Source organism: Varanus komodoensis, unplaced genomic scaffold, assembly GCF_004798865.1.
Source record: "Varanus komodoensis strain SLA01 unplaced genomic scaffold, ASM479886v1 scaffold3, whole genome shotgun sequence".
Taxonomy (NCBI): domain Eukaryota; kingdom Metazoa; phylum Chordata; class Lepidosauria; order Squamata; family Varanidae; genus Varanus; species Varanus komodoensis.
The window spans coordinates 25,146,808-25,169,075 of record NW_025335761.1 but is presented as its reverse complement, the minus strand read 5'-3'; the positions used below and the strand labels follow the sequence as shown (position 1 = coordinate 25,169,075).

At 37.3% G+C, this 22,268-nt stretch overlaps 1 protein-coding gene across 3 annotated transcripts in view; it reads left to right on the top strand.

Annotated features, from left to right (window-relative positions):
- Window positions 1–22,268, top strand: part of CDIN1 (CDAN1 interacting nuclease 1) — a 175,495-nt gene that overhangs the window by 90,627 nt on the left and 62,600 nt on the right. For all 3 annotated transcript variants that reach the window (XM_044436870.1, XM_044436871.1, XM_044436872.1), the window contains 3 exons: window positions 3,805–3,872; window positions 8,885–8,950; window positions 12,727–12,832. In XM_044436870.1, the coding sequence (XP_044292805.1) occupies window positions 3,805–3,872; window positions 8,885–8,950; window positions 12,727–12,832 (240 nt within the window). The remainder of the gene's footprint in view (window positions 1–3,804; window positions 3,873–8,884; window positions 8,951–12,726; window positions 12,833–22,268) is intronic.

The window sequence follows — 22,268 nt, the reverse complement described above, 5'->3', positions numbered from 1 at the left end:
ACTTCCATACATGTCACTGACACCCCACCAAGGTAGGTACCCATTTATCTGCTCACACTTTTAAACACTTTTGAGCTGCTGGGTAGGTTGGAGCTGGGACAAGGCAACGGGAGCTCACCCTGCCGCACAGATTCAAACTGCTGGCTTTCTGATTGGCAAGTTCAGCAGCTCAGCGATTTAACCCGCAATACCACCTTGCACCCCATTGAGCATATCCACACAATTAAACATTGGTTGGCAGGGACATTTCACTCTGGCAGCTGGGCAGTTTTCAGGACAGCATAGTCCCACCTCCACCCTTGCCAGTACTACAGCCAGGTAGCACCCAGATGGGACATCTCCTTACTTGCATATGTCGTTCATTCCCATGTATGATTCCTAAGATGCATTAGGTAAGGACTTTCTCCCCAACCTACATGTGCATATCACTGAATCCCCACTATTTTGCCCCAGCTCTTGTTATAAATCTTGAAACTCTGGTTTACATAAAGATCCCGGAAGCCTGAAACTGCCAAACAAGGGAGAAAAAAAGTAATAGCATTACTGAGAGCTCTTTCAGAGGTGTTCAGTTGTATGGCAAAGTAGTTATTTTCCCAGGGTGCTCTTGGAAAACTGAATGTAACACAGCCTAGATGTCTGGACTCCGTAATCTTCCAACCCATCACTCTCCCTAGCTTGCTTGGCAACACATGTGCATAAGTAAAGATTCCGTTCAGTGGCACCAAGAATGGCCTCTACTGATGCAGCCACAGATTAAGCACAGATTCATGTGGGAGTCTGGAGTCAGGTCTTTTTCAACTGCAATTCTCTCCCACAGCAGCCTCCTCCTATATTTTTCAGCAAACTACTTCCCGACAAAGCATTTTGTTAAGCTTTGTGGGGGAACTTTTGGAGTGAATGTGCCTTAGATTCCAAGCCATAGTTAAGAGAGAGATACCCCCTCTCATACATGAATTGCCTCATTGGCATAGGATACTGAAGACTGTTCTACAGTTCCCAGCTATAGTGCACAGAGGATTACATTGGAACTTGGTCAGCTAATTGGGGTCACAGAGCATTCTCTAATATAGTACCAGTTTATAACTTGTGGCTATTACTTTCACTATTTTGTTACACCATATTTTCCATAAAATATGTACATAGCTTTGATTTCAGATTAGATTTCATGTAACATTATGGCCACAGTTAAAAACAATGAATAGGATTTTCTTTAATGACCAACCATAGGTAGTGGTTGTAAAATTAGATTATCTGTGTAGGAAAGCATCATTTGAGAATATATGTTGCTAAATTAGTTGTTAATTTTAAGACATACAAAGTAGCTTAAAATCAATTTAAAGTTAGGGTTTTAAAAGCATAATGTCTTCTAAGGCCTGCATATTGATTTTAAATACAACTATCTAATTATATATGCATGGACTAAAGTATGAAGTCAACCTCTTTGTAAATGCCAGGAGGCTATTTTTCAGTAATAGTTCAGAGGCTTACGGGAAGCTAGTCTGCTGGATTGCATGAAAAGAAAATGGTTAGTGAGGTTATTTACAAGTTTTGCCCCATGGTCAGTGCCATACATCAATAACAGGTATTACTGTAGACTAAGTCTAAGTGTTTCTGCTTATCGTGCATTATAAATTTTGTTTGTAGAATTTGTCTTATATTTTTGCCATCATTCATTTTCTTTGTTTGGCCCTGTCATTACAATGGAGCTTGATGTAGCACTTGATTCTCATTGCACTGTAATATTTCTTATGACTTGTTTTGTATTCCAGCTGTAATTGCTGCTAGAAATTAGAGCAAAGGAGAAGGAAAAAGAACCATTGATAGTTAAATTTATTTAAAAACATACAAAATTGAACATTGTTAAGTTGATAGTTTTTTTGAAAATACTTATTAAATATAAATTATTTTTTCTATTATATCTTGGAAGTGCTTTGTCAAAGGATAATGGCAACAGAGGAATAAATGCTATGATAATTTTAATAATGAAAAGATTTCTAATGAAATTATAGAAAAAAACAGAAGCATACTTTCACCTTTCCTTTTTTCCATTAACATTTGCTAAATATTACATATTTATGTAATAAAAAATACATTGTGCATATCATAGAGGTTTGTACTCTGTGTCATAAAACCAAGAGACCAGTGCCTTGATCCTATCTCTAGCATTAACTGACAACAGATAGAGCTACAAATATTTTATTCTTTTATTAAGGACCTCTATATAGTGCTAATATACTAAAAATATATATCTAAATCAGCTTATTTTGATACATAAATATGTTGAAGTATACACTAAAATAGGTATATCTAATTGTAGTGTACTGGAGAGTAATATACCAGAGAGCCAGTGTGGTGCAGCATCCTGGAAAAGGGCTCATGAGATCCACTGAGACATGAAGCTCACTGGGTGACTTCGGGCCAGTCACTGACCCTCAGCCTGGCCTATTTTATAGGATTGTGAGAATAAAATGGGAAATAGGAGAGTGGTATAGAAATAAATAAGGATTAAGCATTGATAAAACCCTCAAAATCAATGCAGCAACATGTAGTAATAGGTATGTAGGAAAAGCCATAAAGAGTTGTCTAGTGGTCTCTATTTAGACATACTATTCAGGTAAATTTTGTGTATTTATTTTATTACATTTCTTTACCACCCAACAGCCAAATAATATCAGTGCTCAGAGTCTAGCTCTGCCCTGTACTGGGTTCTTGGGCACATAACTTTTCTTTGCTTTCTGGAAAATAGGAAAATAGAAACTGCCAAGATAATTCTTCTCTTATACAAATCTATGTGCAACCACACCTAGAATACTCTGTACAGTTCTGGTAGCTGCACCTAAAAGGGGCATTTGGAGTTGGAAAGAATGCAGAAAGAGGGTATTAAATTGATTGAGGAATTGGAAGAACTTGCCTATGAGGAAAGGTTACAACATCTTGTATTCAACAGCGTATGATTTTTGGGATTGTTTGGCTTAGAAAAAAGAGAAGAGACTTGATAAAGGTGGAAAAATTATGTGTGGTGTGGAGAACGTGGCATGGGAATGCATATCTAAACATGGATTATAGTTCTACTAGATGTAATGATGACTACTACCTTGGGTGGCTATAAAGGGGGATTAGACGAATTCATGGAAAATAAGGTATTAACGGCGACTAGTCCTGATGCCTATATGCATAGAGATAGCTAAGGAATTCAAATAGATGACATTCTTCCTTTCATTAGCTTTATTGAATTTCTGGGGAAATAAAGAAGGATGTTTATTTATCAATTTACTTATTTCATTAATTCTCTGTGTTTTCTTCCAGGAGCTCAAGGCAGGAAGCATTCCCCCCACCCACACCCCATTTATCCTCACAAATCTGGGCAATAAATTCAGCTGATGGATCATGACTGGCCCAAGCCCACCCTGTTAATTGTGTAGCTTAGTGGAAATGTGAATCTGGTTCATTCCAGACAGACTGACACTGTCACCATTATGTCACACAGGTTTAGGTGATCTTTCAGTGCCCCACAGGATTATAGAGAAGCTCTGTAATTATCCCATCTAGAGCTTTTTTGTCGCTCATGCTATTGTGGCCTAAAGTACATGAGAAGATGGATGTGTCTAGCACCATGGCTTGATAGGTCTTGGTTTCACTGGTCTCTGCTCTTTATAGTTTTTGGAAGATGAAAAGAAAAGAGAGCACTATTAGGGCTACCAAGTTTTCAGTTCTAGAGCACTGTATTCAGAGTGTTGTACAGGTCTAAAAGTGAGTTTTGTTTCTAGGATATAACTTACTTATTTCCTTAATGAAAAAAATCAGTGCAATTGGACATGAGCATGAAGTCTTACTGAAAGAAATGCTTTTGGAGAAAAACATATCTTTTTTAGGTAAGAGTTCATAATATAATCTTGTATCTGAACATTGGAAATCTTAGCTGTTTGCAAAAGAGGTCTCCACAGATACCCTGTATTAAGTAGTAAAGGGAGGCTAAGAAATGATTGATGCGGTACATGTTATCTTTTATTGATTTAGACCTGAGCAGGAACTCAGTTACCTAATACCCTATACTGCACGTGCACGAGCTTGCAATTAATATTTTATAGAATAAGTAGCTGGAAAAAATGCTTTAATATCAGCTACTGTATTACTTTTGGTGTCATGAGATATTAGCCATAATCTAGGTCTTAGGAGACTTAGACGGAAGCATAAGAAATATTAACTGCATAATGCTTTATGTATTAAAAATAATGTATCTACAGGAGGGATTCACTGGTTTCTTTAGAAGTATGTTTATATCCTTATATTTTTGTACAATTGTATTAAAGCTTCCTGCATTATCTATTTAATCAGAATGACGCTAAGTGCTAATCTACCTGAGAACAGTAGAAGCATGACTTTTAATATTATTGTTAATGCTTGCATTGAGTGGTTATTATTATTTCAAGGAGCATTTGTAGTGGGGAATTGGGGGTACATTCCTAGCATGATGTATTTCTCAGTTTGTACTGAAGGGTGACATCTCAATATGAGAAAGTGTGCTTCAAATAGAACATCGCAAAATATTTAAATCCAGAAAAAATCATAACAAACGTGCCCCTAGTGGAAAAGTCATTATTTAAAAAGCCCTTTTGATTATTTAATTATTGATCCTATGGCCTACCTTGATCTATGCTTTTAGTAGCAGCAGGATTAAAAGCACTACCGGAATAAAAAGGGAATTTTTCTGAAGAGCAAAGACAGTCAAATAGTAATATGATGTTAAGGAATCAGTATCAGTCTCTGAATTCTACAACATATTCTTTCTGTGATTTGTGAACAACTTGAGACACTATATTTTAACAATATTCTTGAAACATTCTTGACAGTTCCATTGAGATTAGTTAGTAGAAATGCAAACCTTCAATAGAATGTGTTAAACAATAAGACATAGGCATTGGTTTCATAACACATTATGTAAATGGTTTAGCAATATGGTCAGCCTTTCCTGTACATAAATACATTTTTATTAATCCATGGCATTGTACAGTACAATTATTAATACTATTATTGCTATTCTGTTTGCAAAGATAACTCTTTATTTTGCATGTTGTCTTGTACAGTGTAGTTCAAACTTGCAATGGCACATAGCAGAATCAGACCAAGATGTTTTGCTATCTGGGCAGGTGTGAAGAGAATGAATGGGGAGACAAATTTCTCTCTCCCTTATACTACTAAAATCTGTAGTCATTCCTTGAAGCTGATTGGTGGAAGATTCAGGCCAGATAAAAAGTATTTCTTCATTATTCTTCAGTGTACATTTAAATTATGAAATTCACTTCCACAAAATATAATGATGGCCACTCTGGACTAGACAGACCCTTGGTCTAATGCAGCATAGCTCTTACATTTTTATGTAGCAAGAAATGGTGAACCTCTCCATATCAATGTGTATAATATCCAAGTTGTGCCAAGTTATCTTGGAATCAAAAACAGAAAGTCCTATAAGTACTTCTACTTCAGAGGGAAAAAATGCAACAATAATGAATTAAATAGCTGCTCTTTCACAACTGTCTGAAGCAAATGTCCCACTCTACCTAATAATAGGGCTGGCCTATACATAAAAAAGGAAATAGTATCTTTGGTAAATTGTCCAGTAGAAACACATTACTCACTCCATCCATCCATCCATCATTTCAATTTATATGCTGCCACATTAGCTCACATTTGAACTCTCTGAGAGACTTGGAACCAATTAAAACAACTTAACATTTTAATATCTGCAAAAATAGAACATTAACAGTAACATTCATAAAAAAAATCATTACATAAAAACTTTTTAAATAAACAATTTAAAATAAGATAAAACTACAAGCCAAGATTAGGGTCAGGTTAAAATAAAGATTACCACTAAAACCAACTATTAAAATAGCCAGAGAAAGGATATGTCTTTGCCTGGTGCCAAAATGATAACAATGATGGCACCAGGTGTACCTCTCTGGGAAGACTACTCCAGAGAAGAGGCACAAGCACTGAGAAGACCTTTCTTCTGGCTGCCATCCCCCTCACCTCACTGGAAGATGGCTCCTTGAAAAGGACCTCCTGACTTGATCTCAATGAACATGTAGGAACATGTGGGAAAAGGTGGTTTTTCAGGTATCCAGGGCCCAAGCCATTTAGGGCTTTATATGTAAGAACAAGCACTTTGTATTGGTCCCAGACTTCCACTGATAGGTAGTGTAGATGATACATAACTGGAGTAATATTGGCCTGCAAACTAGTTCTTGTTAAAAGTCATGTGATCCTATTTTGAACCAGTTAAAGTGTCCAGACTGTCTTCAAAGGCAGTTCCACATAGAGCTCATTGCAATAATCCAACTGGATGTTACTAGGGTGTGCATGAGTGTGACTAAGCTTTGTCTGTCAAGATATGGCCATAGTTGATAAATTGGCCTCAGCTGAAGGAAGGTGCACTTGGGACTCAAGTGGAAGTTTTGGATCCAGGAGCACTCCCAAGCTGTGAACTCTATTATTTGAGGGACTATGACCCCATCAACTCATCCAGCCTGCAGCCCACCTGGACTGAGCTTCAGCTTGTAGTCCCTTTTCCAGTCCATTATGGAGCCCAGGCACTGGTTCAGGATGAACACCAGCTCACCTGGATTTGATGTAAAGGAGAGGTAGAGCTGAGTATCATTAGCATATTGCTGAGAACTCAGCTCAAACCATTGGATGATCTCTCTCAGCAGTTTCGTGTAGATATTGAAAAGCATGAGGGATCGTATAGAGCCCTGCAGTACCCCATGGCATAACAGCCATGGCAATGACCAACCATGCCTCAGCACCTTCTGGATCCAGTCAGCCAGGTAGGAGAGGAACCACTGTAGAGCAGTGCCTCCAACCCCATACCCAGCCAACCTGTCCAGAAGGACACATTGTCAATAGTGTTGAAAGCTGCTGAAATGTTCAGGAGAATCAAAAGGGTCATAATTCCTCTTTCACTGTCCCAGTAAAGGTCATTCCAGAGGCCAACCAAGACAGTCTCCATCCCTCAGGCTGAAACCCAACTGAAATGGATCCATATAATCTGTTTCCTCCAAAAGTTCTGGAGCTGCTTGGCTGCTACCTACTCTAAAACCATGCTCCAAAAGGGGAGTTTCACCATTGGTCAATTGTTGGTAACAACCCCTGAGACCAGGTTCAGCTTTTTTAAAGAATGATCTTATCACAGCCTTCTTCAAGATGCTAGGACAGTTCCCTTTCGTAATGAAGCATTGACAGCCTCCTGGATCCCTCCTTAGCCTTTCAAATTTACCATGAGGGGCAAGGGGAAGTGGGCAGGTAGTGGGACAAACAGCACCAAGCACCTTGTCCACATCATTGGACTGCAATAACTGAAATTCATCCAAGAAAACAGGACCAAAGAATGGTATGCTGGATGAATCCCTGAAAAGATCTAACACAACTGAGGAGTCCAGTTCACAATGTTCTGAGTGATTTTATCTTTGAAGTGTTGGGCAAATTCATCACAACAAGCTACCAAGGGTTTGGTGATCTCTACTGATGGGCCAGCACTCTAACCATTCGGAAAAGCTCTGTAGAACAGCACTGTGAAGATGCAATGGAGGATGCAATTGTCATTTTGCTCTCTTCATTGCTATCAAATAGGCTCAATAATTAGCTCCAAACTGTGTTTGGTTTGATTTGTAATGAGATTGTCTTCACCTGCACTCTAACCATCTTCTTTCTTGCTCCATTGCCCTACGTTGTAGTGTGTACCATGGAGCTGGCTGAGCTCAGCAGAGAGAAAGAGGGTGCTTAGGTGCAATTATGTCAACTGTTCAAGCCACCTCTCTATTCCACAAAGCATCTTGGTCTTTGACAGGAGTGCCAACCACATCAGCCAGATAATCCCCCAGAGCCTTCTGGAAAACTTCTGGATCCATTAGACTCCAGGGCAGACCATTTTAACAGGTCCACCACCTTTGGAGAGGAAGAACAGGGTCAAAAGTCTAAACCTGACCAGGAAGTGTTTTGAGATGGTAGATGTCTAAACTGAATAACACCAGACTGCAAATTAACATCATCATTATGATGTTATTCCACATTAAATTTAAAGGACATACATGTTATAAATTAACACACCATGGAAACAGTTTTAGCATACTGTTAAGTGTCCCTGATTATTACTATTCTATATTAGGTCAAGAATTGACCATCACATTTCTTCCCATCAAAGTTAATGTGACATTAGTTAGCATTTAGTAAAAATGGGAGGGACTGAAGGGAAGAGGGCAGCTCCTAGTATTAGCCAGAGACATGTGCAGGTATCTTTATCCAGTTTGGAAGAACTGCCCTGTAGTCCCTTGTACCATAGACTGCCTCATTCAGATGGGTCCCTGATGTCTTTATAACATGTAGGGCCATACTGGGGGAAGGAAGAGGCAGAAACATCAGCTTCATGTCACCCAAAGAGCCTGTGATAATTTCTTTAGCTATAACTTTTCAGTGAATAAATTTTATATTCACTTCTGCCTCAAATATAAATTGAGGCAAAAGTACAAGCATGTCTTCAGTGTGATAATACTAGCTATTTCTTAAACTTACTTTGAGAGATATTCAATCAGCTAAAATATTTCTTTATTTTGAATATTTTTCAGTAACAAAGTACTGTATGACAGGTTGAATTAATGATGTTTATAATGAAGACATAAAAATGCAGAGATGACAAAGAAGCATTTTTATATTCATGTTTCAGGTTTGCTAAGAAGGTTCATTTAATCTGACACAGTATTGCATGCATAAGAAGGATATGTATGAATGCATTAGTAATTCTTGTACCTCTGTTCAAAAGAAAATTAATTATTCTGCTATCTGGTTAATAGAATAATACTATTGTTTACAACATCCTTTCTCTATGCAGCTGAAGATCAGTTACGTGCAAAAGGTTATGACAAAACACCAGACTTCATATTAGAAGTACCAGTTGGTGAGTCCATGAGTTTTTTAAGCATTTGTAGGTAAATCTATTTATACTGAAATGCCAGAGTTCTTAATGCTGGTATGCCAGACATGGGGTGATTACAGATATCCTGTATTAGATATCCACAGTAATCAACCAATTCCTGTAAGAATTATTTATGGGAACAAAGAAGGTTAAATGCAAGTAGCAAGTCAAAAGTGATTTCCCATACTGACCTAGGATTCATATCTATGAACAAACCTTTTGAAGACATCTGTCTCCAATGCATCTAGGTTTATTCAAATTTCTTTGCTGCTAAACTGAGAAAAATATTTTTAAATCCTTGTGGTAATTCAAGGCAAACACTAAAATAGCACTCCTCTCTGATACAAACTTGAACCCTAATTTCTCAGATTTCTTGCCACTTTTAATGCCCAGACATATGAAAGCACAGTAACTGCCATGGTACAAATAGTCATGGTATGATTAGAACCACAGAGGCATCTTACAAACAGTAATTGGGTCAAATATATCCAGCTGTGCTCTACTTACCAGAAGTCCCAGTCCTGCTACACAATAGCAGCATGATGGTTCATTGTATGAGGTTGTCCAGTATAGGACAGAAATTATGGAGTTACTAGAGAGAAAGGATGGCTTATATGGCTTTAGCAAGTTAAGCACCAGCAATGGAATTGTGATTGAATTACAGCTATTCCTCAAATTTGACATATTCCTGGCTTATCATGATGGCTACTCTTTCTCAGGTTATTTGAATCTACTTCTGACAGAGTCTATGAGTCTACAAGTGCGGCCCCTCTTGGAGTGTTTGACCAGTTCACAGAGTGTCTCTTAGTTATATCCCTCCTGTGGGCATTAAATTCCAGTTTATACTTCTAATGATTTATGAATCAAGCTCAAGATTCTTACAGTTGTTTAGTGGGCTGACCTATTCAGTGAGCTTTATGGCTCAGTGAGATTTGATTTTCCTGACCTAACACTAGCTGTGCTGCTGCTCCAATATGGAGCCCCAAAACCTCATACGCCTTATAAATAGTTCTTTAAACCTGGCATTCTGGGTTGCCATCTGGGAATTCACATGGGGGTTCTAATATCAGCATGATCTGTCAATAAGGACAGTACTGGCAGGAAAAATAAAGGCTTGGGACATTTATCATCAATTAATGCATATGATTAAATGACATAATTGAGATTAAAGTTTAAAAAATGATAGAAGTCATTTTCTGTAGAAAGTGGAAGCCACAGACTACAACCTTGCATATCTGGACCACAGGTGATTTAGCACGCTATGCAATCATACCCTCCTGGTCCTAGTTTATATTCAGCATTGCTCATGGTCCAGCTGTGTTACTACAAATGAATCTCATTCAGAGCTATCATTAGCCCATACATGGACTCTTTGCTTTACCTATCCTTTTTTTTCTTTCTTCTCTACTTCTTGTGCACTCTACCAAGAATGGAGGTATTTCTTTCTTTATCATTTATTTATTTCTAGGATATCCAAATTTCAGAATTTTCTGAAAGGCACCCATGCTATGAACAAGATAATACATGGAAGTATTCTAACAATGGAGACCAGCCAACATGGTTCTTTCCATGCCAGCTGTGAAGAGATTGGGGGGGGGGGGGGTGGATTTCTGACTTGCCCTTCAGAGTATCTGTACTCCTTCAGACAAAGTCTACCAGCCATAGGATTGTGTCCTGAATCAGAGATAAGATATTCCGTCTGGTTTTAGAGAATACTCTGGGGCTTCAGAGTAATGCAAGAGAAGATGAAATTAAAGATACCAGGAGCGCCCAGGAAACAATCTGGGAACAGGCTGGAAGGTGGGAATCATGTATTACTGTTATCAGTATTGCATTATATTTATTCCCCACCTTTCTTCCTTTTACAAGGAACCCATGGCAGCTTGCAAGGTTCTCCTCTTCTCCATTTTATCCTCACAACAACAACCCTGAGAGGTGTGTTAAACTGAGAGTCTCTGACTGGCAGATGTCAAGGGCCACCAGTGTTAGCTGTTTTTCCCATAAGGATGCTAGGAGAATCTGAAACAGTTTTCAGAGGCCCAGGGTCAGCAGGAAACAGTCATTTCTGAAATGGAAAGCTTTGTCAATGAGGTTGACAAGCCTAAACCATGCCTGGCTAGTCTGCAGTATTTGAAGAGGAAGAATTTCTTGTGATGTGAAATCTTTAGCAACTGAAAGTTTTCTAATGCAGATAGGGAAAGGAAGGATAGCAGGAGATGACAAATGCTGGACAGGATCCAGTTGCAGACATGCGCTTAGCTGCTGCTGATAAAGTATCTGCACAGACGTGTCTGAACAGGTTGTTTCCTCTATTCCTAATTCATTCACTGTTACCATGAAAACAGCACAAGATGGCATAAGGGCTTTTGGTTCCATTGTACTGCCTACACAAACTTCAAATAATTATGTATCTACCAATGGAAAGTTTTAAGAACTGTATCAGGTTATGCCTGGGCTGTATACAAACACGAGCATGAGATCCAATTATTCTACTTTTAAGGTAACAAAGAATTACAAAAGAAGATGCTTAGCCTATGCTTTATACATTACACCAAAACGCTTGACTGTATGGATCATGAGAATGATTGTATGGATCGTTCATCATGGATGAACCTGACAGCAGTGGGTGTACCTCAGCACTCGATTGTACTGTAAACAAAAACTAGTGCTACGACAGATTATGGAGAAGCAGAATGGCTTTCTATAAGCCAAGGCATCAGATGAGGATGGATTTTAGCTCTCTCTGTTCATTGTGTATGCAGAACATATCACAAGGAAAACTGGATAAAGATTAGAAGAAAGAGGAGTAAAAATTGGTGAAAGGCACATCAGTAATTTAAGATATGCCGATGCCATTTTACTGGCGGAAAGTAGCAATGAATTGAAATGATTCTTAATGAAAGTGAAAGAAAAAAGTGCAAAAGTAGGACTGCAGCTGAATATTAAGAAAGCAAAAATCATGAGTACAGAATTATAGCACTTTACTGTCAACAAGGAAGAAATTCAAATTGTGAAAGATTTTTATACCTTTGCTCAATCATCTATTCAGAGACTGCAGCCAAGAAATTAGAAGAAGACTGAAACTGGGAAGTGCAGCAATGAAGGAACTAGAAAATATCACATGTAAGGATGTTTCCACTGGTGGCCAAGGCCAAGGTCTTCCATGCCACTGTATTCCTGTTCAATATGTATGGTGCAAAAGCTGATCAGTGAAGAAAGCTGACAGGTAGAAGATTGATATATTTTACATAGAATGCCGAAGGAAAATATTGCTGAATACCCTGGGCTGACAGAAAGACAAACAAGTGGGTCCTTCATCAAATCAAGCCAGAACTTTCCATATATCATGAGAAGGCAAGACTCATGCTAGGAGAAGACAATTATGCTAGTTAAAGTCTAAGGCAGAAGAAGAAAAGGAAAACCAAATATGAGATGGATTGACTTCATAAAGAAAGCTACAGCATTGAATGTACAAGCGATGAACAGGTCTGTGAGTACAGGACATTTTTACATTCATAGGGTGACCATACTTCAGAGATGACTTGATGGAGCATAGCAACAACAAGAAACAAGTGTCCTTATAAAGTTACAAGCACACATAAAAGAGATGGAGCAGTTATTCTTCAGTATTCCTTCAGTATCTGACTGATCCTTGCATTTTAAAGATAGAGTATTAAGAATTTTAGGATTTCTTAATCTCCTGTGGTTGTAAGAATTTGAGAGAACTTAAATTCATTTTCCATTTTTTCCTCCTTTAGCTGTAGAAGGGCATATCATTCATTGGATTGAAAGTAAAGCTTCTTTTGGTGATGAATGCAGTCATCAAGCTTACCTGCATGACCAGTTCTGGAGCTACTGGAACAGGTAAATTGTCATTCCTTCTCTTTGATGGTTAAACTAGAAAACAACATGGCTACAAGATTAGTGTTCTGTGTATGGTGGTTCTCTGTCTCTTTGGTCTTTCCACAGACAGGAAAAAGTTGGATATAAATGTTGAGATCAAATTATTTCCCATTTGTAACCCATAATTTATGTCCGGAATATCAGGTTATAAGCCTCACATGGCCCTGATTGGCCTTTTTGATTAGTAGACATGCTATGTGTCTGGAGTATGTGAGGTGTATCAGGATGAACAAAGAGCTAGTGAGTGTCTTTTTGTGGTACTGCCCTGTTGCCCAGATGGCCAAAAAGCTCTACCTTTCCATCAGTAAATTTAAGTGCAATTATGTTTTGTTTTTATAATTTTAATTCATCTACTTATTTTCCAAGCCGCCTTTTTAGTATTTCATCAACAGGAATGGTTGCTTGCTTCCATTCACCTTCACCAGAATGTTAGTGAAGGTGAATGATTTTGTAATTTTCACTGAAAATTAGACATATGTCTGCAAGGGAATGTAAAATCTCTAGTCTCTTTGTCTTGTATTCTAGAAACATGTGTTTTAGTGTACGCTGCACCCTTTGCTTGTATGCACCAGAAACTAAAGCAGCACCTTGTGATTCTTTATTTAAATACAAGATACAAGTGACTTGTATTCAAACCTCAAATGTTTTTAGGAAATGAGAATGAATTCAAAAGTATGTATGATTAGTGTTCAGGTTAGTACAGCAACTTCTCTGGTGCCCAACCAGAGCTAGCAGATGCTACTTGCTTGATTCGATTTTTGGGAAAAGCTATCATAGTAAAATAATAATTGCTGATTCCATTTTGGGGAAAAGCTATCATAGTAAAAAGAGCATTGGCAGTAAAGGGTACCCTTTTCAGTTTTACGTTTTTGTATTAAGGCCTTGTCAAGAAATATGTCTGAAGAGATATATCTCATTATTATACTAAGGATCTGGACTTGTTTCATATTTAAATTTACACCTGTCCACATTTATCAATAGTGCAATTAAATAAGTGGGGGTAGGGAAGTTAAGTCAGTTTTTCCAACAAATGGGAAAACTGTTTTTTTCTGTTTTCCATATCACAGCTCATTGTCATTGTCTGACTTTTCTATGTATCATATTCACCACACTAAAATGTATCTTATAGAAACAAGACTCTACCTTGTTGTTGGTACAGATTTTGCAAACAGAATGTGTATGCTTGTTTATTACATGGTCATTGACCATAACTTACATGTGCTGCTGTCGAATATTATAGCTAGTCTCTACTACTGCCAGTCTCTCTTCCCCAAACAGCCCTATTTGTTTCCTGCCCTTTTACCTTGTCAAGACTTCTCCTGCTTCTCTTGCTACTTTTCCTAGGCCCTCCTATGCCATGGAGCTTGCATTTCTTCTTTTTTTCCCAGTCTCACCAGCATAACATTAGTCTTTTCTGTTTTCTTAACAAGCCCATGATGCTTAAGTATCTATTAGTTTAAAAGTCTGAGGAACATTCTGCTTCTGCCTCCTTTTTTTCCTGGGCTCTCAGAATTATTATTATTATTATTATTATTATTATTATTATAACATTTCTATGCCGCCCCTTGCCGAAACCTCGGGGCGGCTTACAACATGATAAAATACAGTGAAATACCATAGTACATAATAAATTACCATTAAATATAAAAATACAAAAAATACATTGATTTACAAATACAAAATTAAAATTATCAGTATAAAATAAAAATATAGGAGGAGAAAGAGAAGGAAGAAGAAGTTGCCCAGGCCAGATCATATGTTTTAACAATTGAAATGATGTTTAAATAAAAAGGTCTTTACCTGGCGCCGAAAAACCAGTAACGACGGTGCCAGGCGGACCTCTTTGGGGAGTGAATTCCATAGGTTGGGCACCACCACAGAGAAAGCCCTCCTCCGGGTACTTACTCTCCTAATTTCTTTCATGGAGGGTTCCCGGAGAAGGGACTCTCCCGCAGATCTCAAAGGGCGGTCGGGCATATATGGACGTAAGCGCTCGTTCAGGTAGCCAGGACCCAAGCCGTTTAGGGCTTTATAGGTCATAATCAACACCTTGAATTGGGCCCGGGCTTCAATGGGAAGCCAGTGAAGCTGATGGAGGACGAATTCTTTTTCAGAAGAAAGGAGAGAGTAATATTTTAAAATAACCCTAACCAATTGAATTTTAAAATAACCCTAACCAGTTGAAGTGCTATTTTTGAATCGTTTCAGAGACCTTTTGAATTAATACATAAAGCTAGCTTGGTACTGTCTATAGTTTTGGTCTCCAGCATTGACTCTTTTTTTTTAACCATCCTTAGTCTAGGAAGTTTCACATGGGCACTATTGTAACAGAGGCATTTGAAAGTGTTTTCTACTCAGAAATAATAGCTGATTAACATACCACAAATTGAGGCATGGGAGCATGTTCAAATTTGCATTTAAAAATGGTGGCTTTGCTAATCTGCAGGTAAGCGCATTTTCTCCTTAACGTTTATTTTCAATTTTGCAATGTCTCAGTGAATAGAAATTGATTGTAAAGGTCTAAAGAATTTAAAGGTCCAGGAACATGATACTAAATTTATCATATATAATAATCATACTATCTATAATAACAGAGGGGGTGTTGCGTGTCAGTGTTATACTGCCAAATCTTCTTAAATCCAAATACCTGAAACTTTGCAAATATACTAAGAGATCTGAGAGATATGCATCTCATGGCTATTACAGTTTTTTAGTACATTAATAATGATAATTAATGTAAGTGTATTTGTTTAAAACCTGAAGTTACTTTTTAGTCACTAGTTTGCATCTGCACATAGATTTGCAGTTGTTACAGTTTGAATCTAGGAATGATTAGTAGGTCAAGATAGAGAGTTATATGCCCTTTTCTTCCTCTTAGCTCGGGAGAATGGAGAGTACAAGCTGTGTTGGTTAGGGACATTTTCCAAGTAGAAAATGAAGATGCCATGGCAGACATCAAAAACACAGATGTGTTTAACTGAACTAAAATTAATAATGCTTAAAAAACCAAACAAACAACCCTGAACTCCACACCCCTAAAATCCCCATAATATGCGTGCCAAATTTCAGGGGTCTAGGTTTTCACAACCTTGGTACTATGGCAATAACAGACAGATGATTTAGCACCAGCTTCTCCACAAACAAGCAGCCCACTGTGGGTGAGAGGCAGCTCCTTCCAGCAATGCTTGAAGGTCTGACTTGCAATAGATTGGAGCAAGGGCTTCTGTGTATGAAATGCTGACTCAGAACCAGGTTGTCTGCAAATGACTTAGCATTGGGTTCTAACAAACAGGCTGTGTAATATGAGCAAGGATATCTGGGATGCTACAAAACTGAAAAATAAAAATTGAGAAACTACACTTACCTGCAGATTGACACAAGTCTGCTACTTTGAAAGACAAATTTGAGGGTATTCCTGTACTTCAAATTGGGCAGATTTGGATATGTTAATTAGCTTTTATTTGTGAGTGGAAAACACTTTCAAACTGGTATGTTACAATTTTATCCATACTGAGTGCTTTTTATCCATATCCTTCCTAAGCAACCTGATATAATTTTAGATGGGAGACCCATGGATCAAATGTAGGACTTTCAGCATTCAGAGCACTTGCTCTATTCTTGTGCCATGTCTATACCTGTCATGCTCATGTGCTTGGATGAGATTCCTACATGTGCACAAGAGAGTGAAGACTCTGGTGAGAACCATAGCTCAAGATTAGAAGAAGAGGAGTTAATTATTATTCCAGCAACAGTGCAGAGCTTTCACCCTGATACTCCAGATGTTATGGCTAGCGGAACACCAGGTGGCGACCTACCCCCAGTGGGGCAGGCTGAGACAGTACAGGATTAAAACACTTCAAGGACAGACATGGGGCCTGATACTATTCTTAATTGCGAGAACAAAGCTGATAATGAGCAGGCTAGGGAGGCTCCTGAGATTCATAGGGATGCTCAATCGCGCAGGCGCAAGCATCAGCTGGGGCAATTGGAGACATGATTCGAGGAGAGGTGGCAAGCATGCATCCAAAATGCACCACCCCCTAGAGATAGGCCCTGAAGAGCTCATAAGCAATGTGTGGGGTGATGCTAGAGCAAGAGGTCAACTTTCTACCTTGAGTGTATTTTCGGTGTTGTGAATAATTTGTAGCCGTTTGGAATAAAGACTCGTTTAGCAATTGCTGGAGTGATTGCCTTCATGGGAAGGGGCACCTGGGTCACAACAATACCTGACTCAAAGCTCATCATTTCTTAGTTTATATGCATAACACATATGTATATGGCAAATCTTAAAAGTGCATGAAATTGAATATATACCGCATGATAGACTGCATTTTTTTCTGGTTTAATTGAACAGTTGAATTAATACATAAATCTGTGCACTTGCATATTCTACTGTAATATATTAATAAGCTCATTTATATAATCAATAGATAAATTAAATAACAATTAGCAACTACACTGTCAATAATGACTTACTATGAATAAGGATGCATTCAGTTTGCTTCCTTCATTGTTTGCAAATCTGACTGCAGTGTCTCTAGATGGTATTTCTAGTGATTCCCTGGAGAAACTTTGACACTGTTATTAACGGAAGCAACTTTGCAACATTCAGAGAACGCACTAACAAAATGTCTTCTTTGACACTGATACTAGAATAATGATAATTCCACATAATGAGAGCATCATTTTTTCCACTCTCTTTGAATATGAATAGCAAATCTTCAATCTACTGCAATCTTTTTTTATTTAATTGTAATTTAAATGTCTTTAGTTCTATGTATAAATACAAAAGGGGGAAAAAAAATTCCTAGTTGATCAATAGGCAAATCCTAAATCAGTCTAGTGGGTTAGCTTCTTATTAATATTCACAATTTCATTTAAAAAATCAATGTAGAGTAACCTAAATAATTTTACCCAAAAGTTAAGTTGTGCTACATTTAACAAGACTTACACTTTACTAACATTAAATCATATATGGCATGTATCTTTGAGAAGATGTCCAGAGGACTGTGCTGTGTGCCCTTGGGATTCCAGTTGCAGTGCTGTCTGGAACACACAGTTCAATGTGATTTATTCAGTTTTAGGACTGCAATCTTAATTGTACTTGATAATGATAACAAAATAAATAATGCTGCTAAATATTGCTGCACTTTTTCATAGTGGCCAAAGGGAGAAAAAAATAAAATTCCATCTCACCCACACTGTGTTAGTGTGCATGGTGACAGTAGGGCAGGGGGTTGTTGTAAACACTGCAGGAGCTTATTTTTGCCATATGTACAAAAAGATAGGAAAAAGACTGAATACATGGTGAGAACTATGGCAATAATGTTATCAGTTGATATGTTGAAGTAAGATTAAATTGTTCGGAAATTTTAGGGAAAGAAGACATCCCTTCTCTAGCATAATGTCAATACCAAGCAGTTTAGGGCTTTAAAAAGTTGCATTGGCAAGATGAAACCTAGTGGCTTAGCAAACAGACTTAGTAGAAACCTTGGGAGTTGTATTTGTCAAGCATCTAGAAAACTGTTCGTGCATACTCAGTGTCCAAAGCTTCATTGGCAGCCAAAACACAAAGAACTGAAAGGTCATTCTTCTTCCTGCAAGTGTGATGGTTTGTTGACATATTTTGACACACTGGCACAATACTGAAAGGTTTTGACCTTACTGCAACACTTGGGGACTTAGAATTGTTTAAGCTATCCAGTGCTCATGGAATTTCACAAACTGTACATTCTTTCTTCCTCTCTTATCTCCCACTCCTGTTCTAGCATTAGTTAACTTGTTTCAGAAAATGGACTTGAATGAATTTAAGGTACTATTGTCATTATTAATTCAAAGTATCATTTCTGTGGTTGGAGGGAAAGGAATGATTATGAGTGTACCTACAGAAATAAAAAGTAGTAATTTTTAATATTTTCCAGGCTTTTAGAAGAGACCTGTGTTATGTTTGTGATCAGAAAGTTTGCTATTTGTTTAAAGTGTATGTACGTGTATATTTAGCTTTAAATCAAAGCATTCATTTTCAAACATTTTCATGAATAATATGTTCAAACTGAGGGAATAGTTGGACCTTTGTCATATGTATGAAGTTTAATGAGACTTGGGAATATGTTATCAGAAATGTTTGATTTTGGTAGCAAACTATGCATTCTATTTAAACATGTAGCCTGAAATAATATTTTTAGTATTTGAAATTGGATAATATATCAGCTTCAGTATTCCAAAGTTTGTGTTATTAATATGTTTAGGATAGTTCTCTTCTTTCAGTGTAGTATAAATTCAGTTGCGGTGGCAAAACAACAGGAGTAAATATGTAATTAAGATTACATTGGCCAATAAATATCACTTTGAGGACTTTTCTTCCATGTTGAGCATTTTAATGGCATGCCAGATTTCTGAGACTTTACTATTTTTTCCTTCCTTCTTCCAAAAGTAAACAGTATTATATCTTTCCTTGCTTGAATTATGTATCTTTTCCTTCTGTTCCTTCAAATATTGTCACATCATTGGAGGCTATCCCATAATACAGACAGAGCGCTTTCAGCTTCCATCTACATTACCGCAAGGCTTCAGCTCCAATTTCCTTGGTATTTCTCATTCAGATTAGACAAGCATCTAGGCTTATGTACGATAAGAGCTGACAGCACAGATCCTGCTATGTTTGCCAAAGGCCTGGTCACAGACACTCCACTATGTCAAAGAATGTCATCCCCCACAGACCTTACCTTTCAGAACCCCTTGTAATTTTTAATTGACATTTACATCTGACATTTTAAATGTGCATCTTATTGTTGAGCCTTTATCTACATATGAATAGTAAAAACAATTTTCTGTACGGTACCAAAGCATATAATTTTTATTATTTAAGAAGGTTGTTTTGCTTATTGAAACTCAGGTTAAGCTACATTTTCGCTTCCCTTGTGTAATTTTATGAGTGCTCTCCTAATCAAATTACAAAGCTATGTCTGTGTGTGCAAAGAAAAAGTTACAAGTAATTGGCAAAAATATAATTATGTTACATGTAGGACATACAAAGTGCACAGTTGTAAAGTCTACTTTAAAGCCATAGCTACATTATTTGCCAATTTTAAAAAATATGATTCATATGAAAAACAACTCAAAATCCCATTTAAAGCATAACTATTGATGGGAAAGAATATTTGAAAAGTATAATTTATTCTATGCTGTTTATTATTTTTTTCTGCAAATGTTTTCCAATTGTATTTTTAATTTGAAATTTTTCAAATTTACTAAATTAATAAGGGTAATTATCCTAAATTAGAATAAGGAAGTTCAGTTGCTCATAAATGTCAATAAGCAAAGAATTACCAGAAGTGGTTTGTCACAAACGATGCTGCTTTTCTTCTAATTAGTTAATTTACATTTTATAAATTAACAGTAAAATTCAAATAGAAGATATTCCAGCAGCAAACCATAGCTTTACTGACCTGTATTTGTATCTGCCAAATTTAAGTTAATTAGAAATGTAGATGCTGTTTGTTTTATCTGTCACAAAGCTCATCTTTAAAAAAAGGCTACATACACTCCCCCCCACACACACATTTATCATCTAAATAATAGTCTTCCCAAGATGGCAGCCTCATAATAAACTCTTTTCAGTGGAGTGATGGGTAATGAAGCTTGCTTGTGAAGGCAGCGAAAAATGTTGTCTAGCCAAATGCATGAATATGATGGCTGGAGAATCAGTGGACTTTCTCAGTCATCAATCTTTTTAGTAGCCTCTTATACATCTGAATATTTTGATAGATGATCTAATAATTGAGTTATCTATCTTTCTAACTATCAGAGTTGCATAAAAATTATTCTCACATACTACTGAATATTAAATATATTGGACATCCAGTAAATTTTTCAAAAAAAGGCCAGGTGTTGGACAAATTTTATGATATAAATTCCCCTAATAAATTAACAAATGGAAATGGAGAGATTTAAACCTTTTGAAATTGTACAAGAAGATAGTGAATACAGACTCAAAAGATTGATTTCCCTAAAAATGATAGAATGAAAGCCAGACAAATAGAAATAAAAGATGCAGAGGTGGTTAATAGCTATTTCAAATGGCATTTGAGGTGCAAAATAAGATGTTTTATGGAATCTGTACCTGTCTAATGGGCAGTGGTCTTAAGTTTTTTCCCAGATATTTTCTTGTGATTAATAAACATAAGGTCATATTAGACCTACAATAAGGAGCTCCCCCAGTTTTAGTCTTAAAAAGAAAACAAGGTCGACACCAATCATACCTTGGTAATTTTCTATGTTGCACTGGAAAATTTATAAAGATGTTAAGGGCAAGGGCTATATAAAATATAGAAAATCATGCACAATTGGTGGCCATGGTGTAGTGACTGTTGCTCTCAATATACAAACAAGTTTAGATAGGAAATATACCAAAGGGCATTGTTTCCAATAATGTAACAGTTCAACTGTTGCTGTCTGAAAAGGTCCTCATTACCTTCTCATAATTTCAAATATAATTTCTTATCCTGTCGCTTATTCGATCTGTTGGATTACACCTCCCATAATCACACAGCATGCAAATTGGGCATTATGGGATTTGCAGTCTGACATATCTGGTGGGCAACCACTTGGGGAAGATGCTTCAAAATCAGGATAAACAGAGCCTTTATGAAAGATAGTGGCTTTCAAAAAGGATAATCTACATAGCAATGAGAAAAAGTGGAATAATTCCTTGATAGTCTTGCCAATCGTATCACAATGATATTCCTATCCACCTGCCAGCCCCACAGCTTTGTTCCAGAGTCTTCATTTATAGGAGGAGGGAGAAGACTCAAATTGTGTTCTTTCTTGGTGTAGCCAAGGCACACCAGTCCACAGAAATTAGAACAGAAGTCTCAGGTAGAAGTGCCTGGCTTTCCTAAAACTCGTGTGACCACTGAATGTATGGCCGTCTGCATTTTCAAAACTATAATTTCAGGTAATTGTGTGTATGCAGTTGAATTGCTTGCCTGGTTACTTTAAGTAAATTACAAACAAAGTGTATAGCAGTAGATGCATAAATCATTTCCAGTACAAAGAGTCTGCATAGACATTCCATATACATCAGTGATATTCATTACGTGAACCATAACAGCCAACATTATTCCTGCCTCAGGTAGCCTCTTTGCATTTACTCCTAAGCTCTGTATTTTGGACAGGTCTATAGATCAGTGGTAGAGCAACATTATTTGTCTCATGCTTAATCCCAGACAGTTGCAGTTGGGCTGGAAAGTCTCCTGTCTGAAACCCACTGCCAATCAGTGTAGAGATAATGCACTAAGTGTGCCAATGGTATGCCTTTATTTTCTTTGGGCAGAATCCAGCATGTTGTTTTTGCCTCTGCTGATTCCTTTCTACCCTGCTGAATCCCTACCACCAG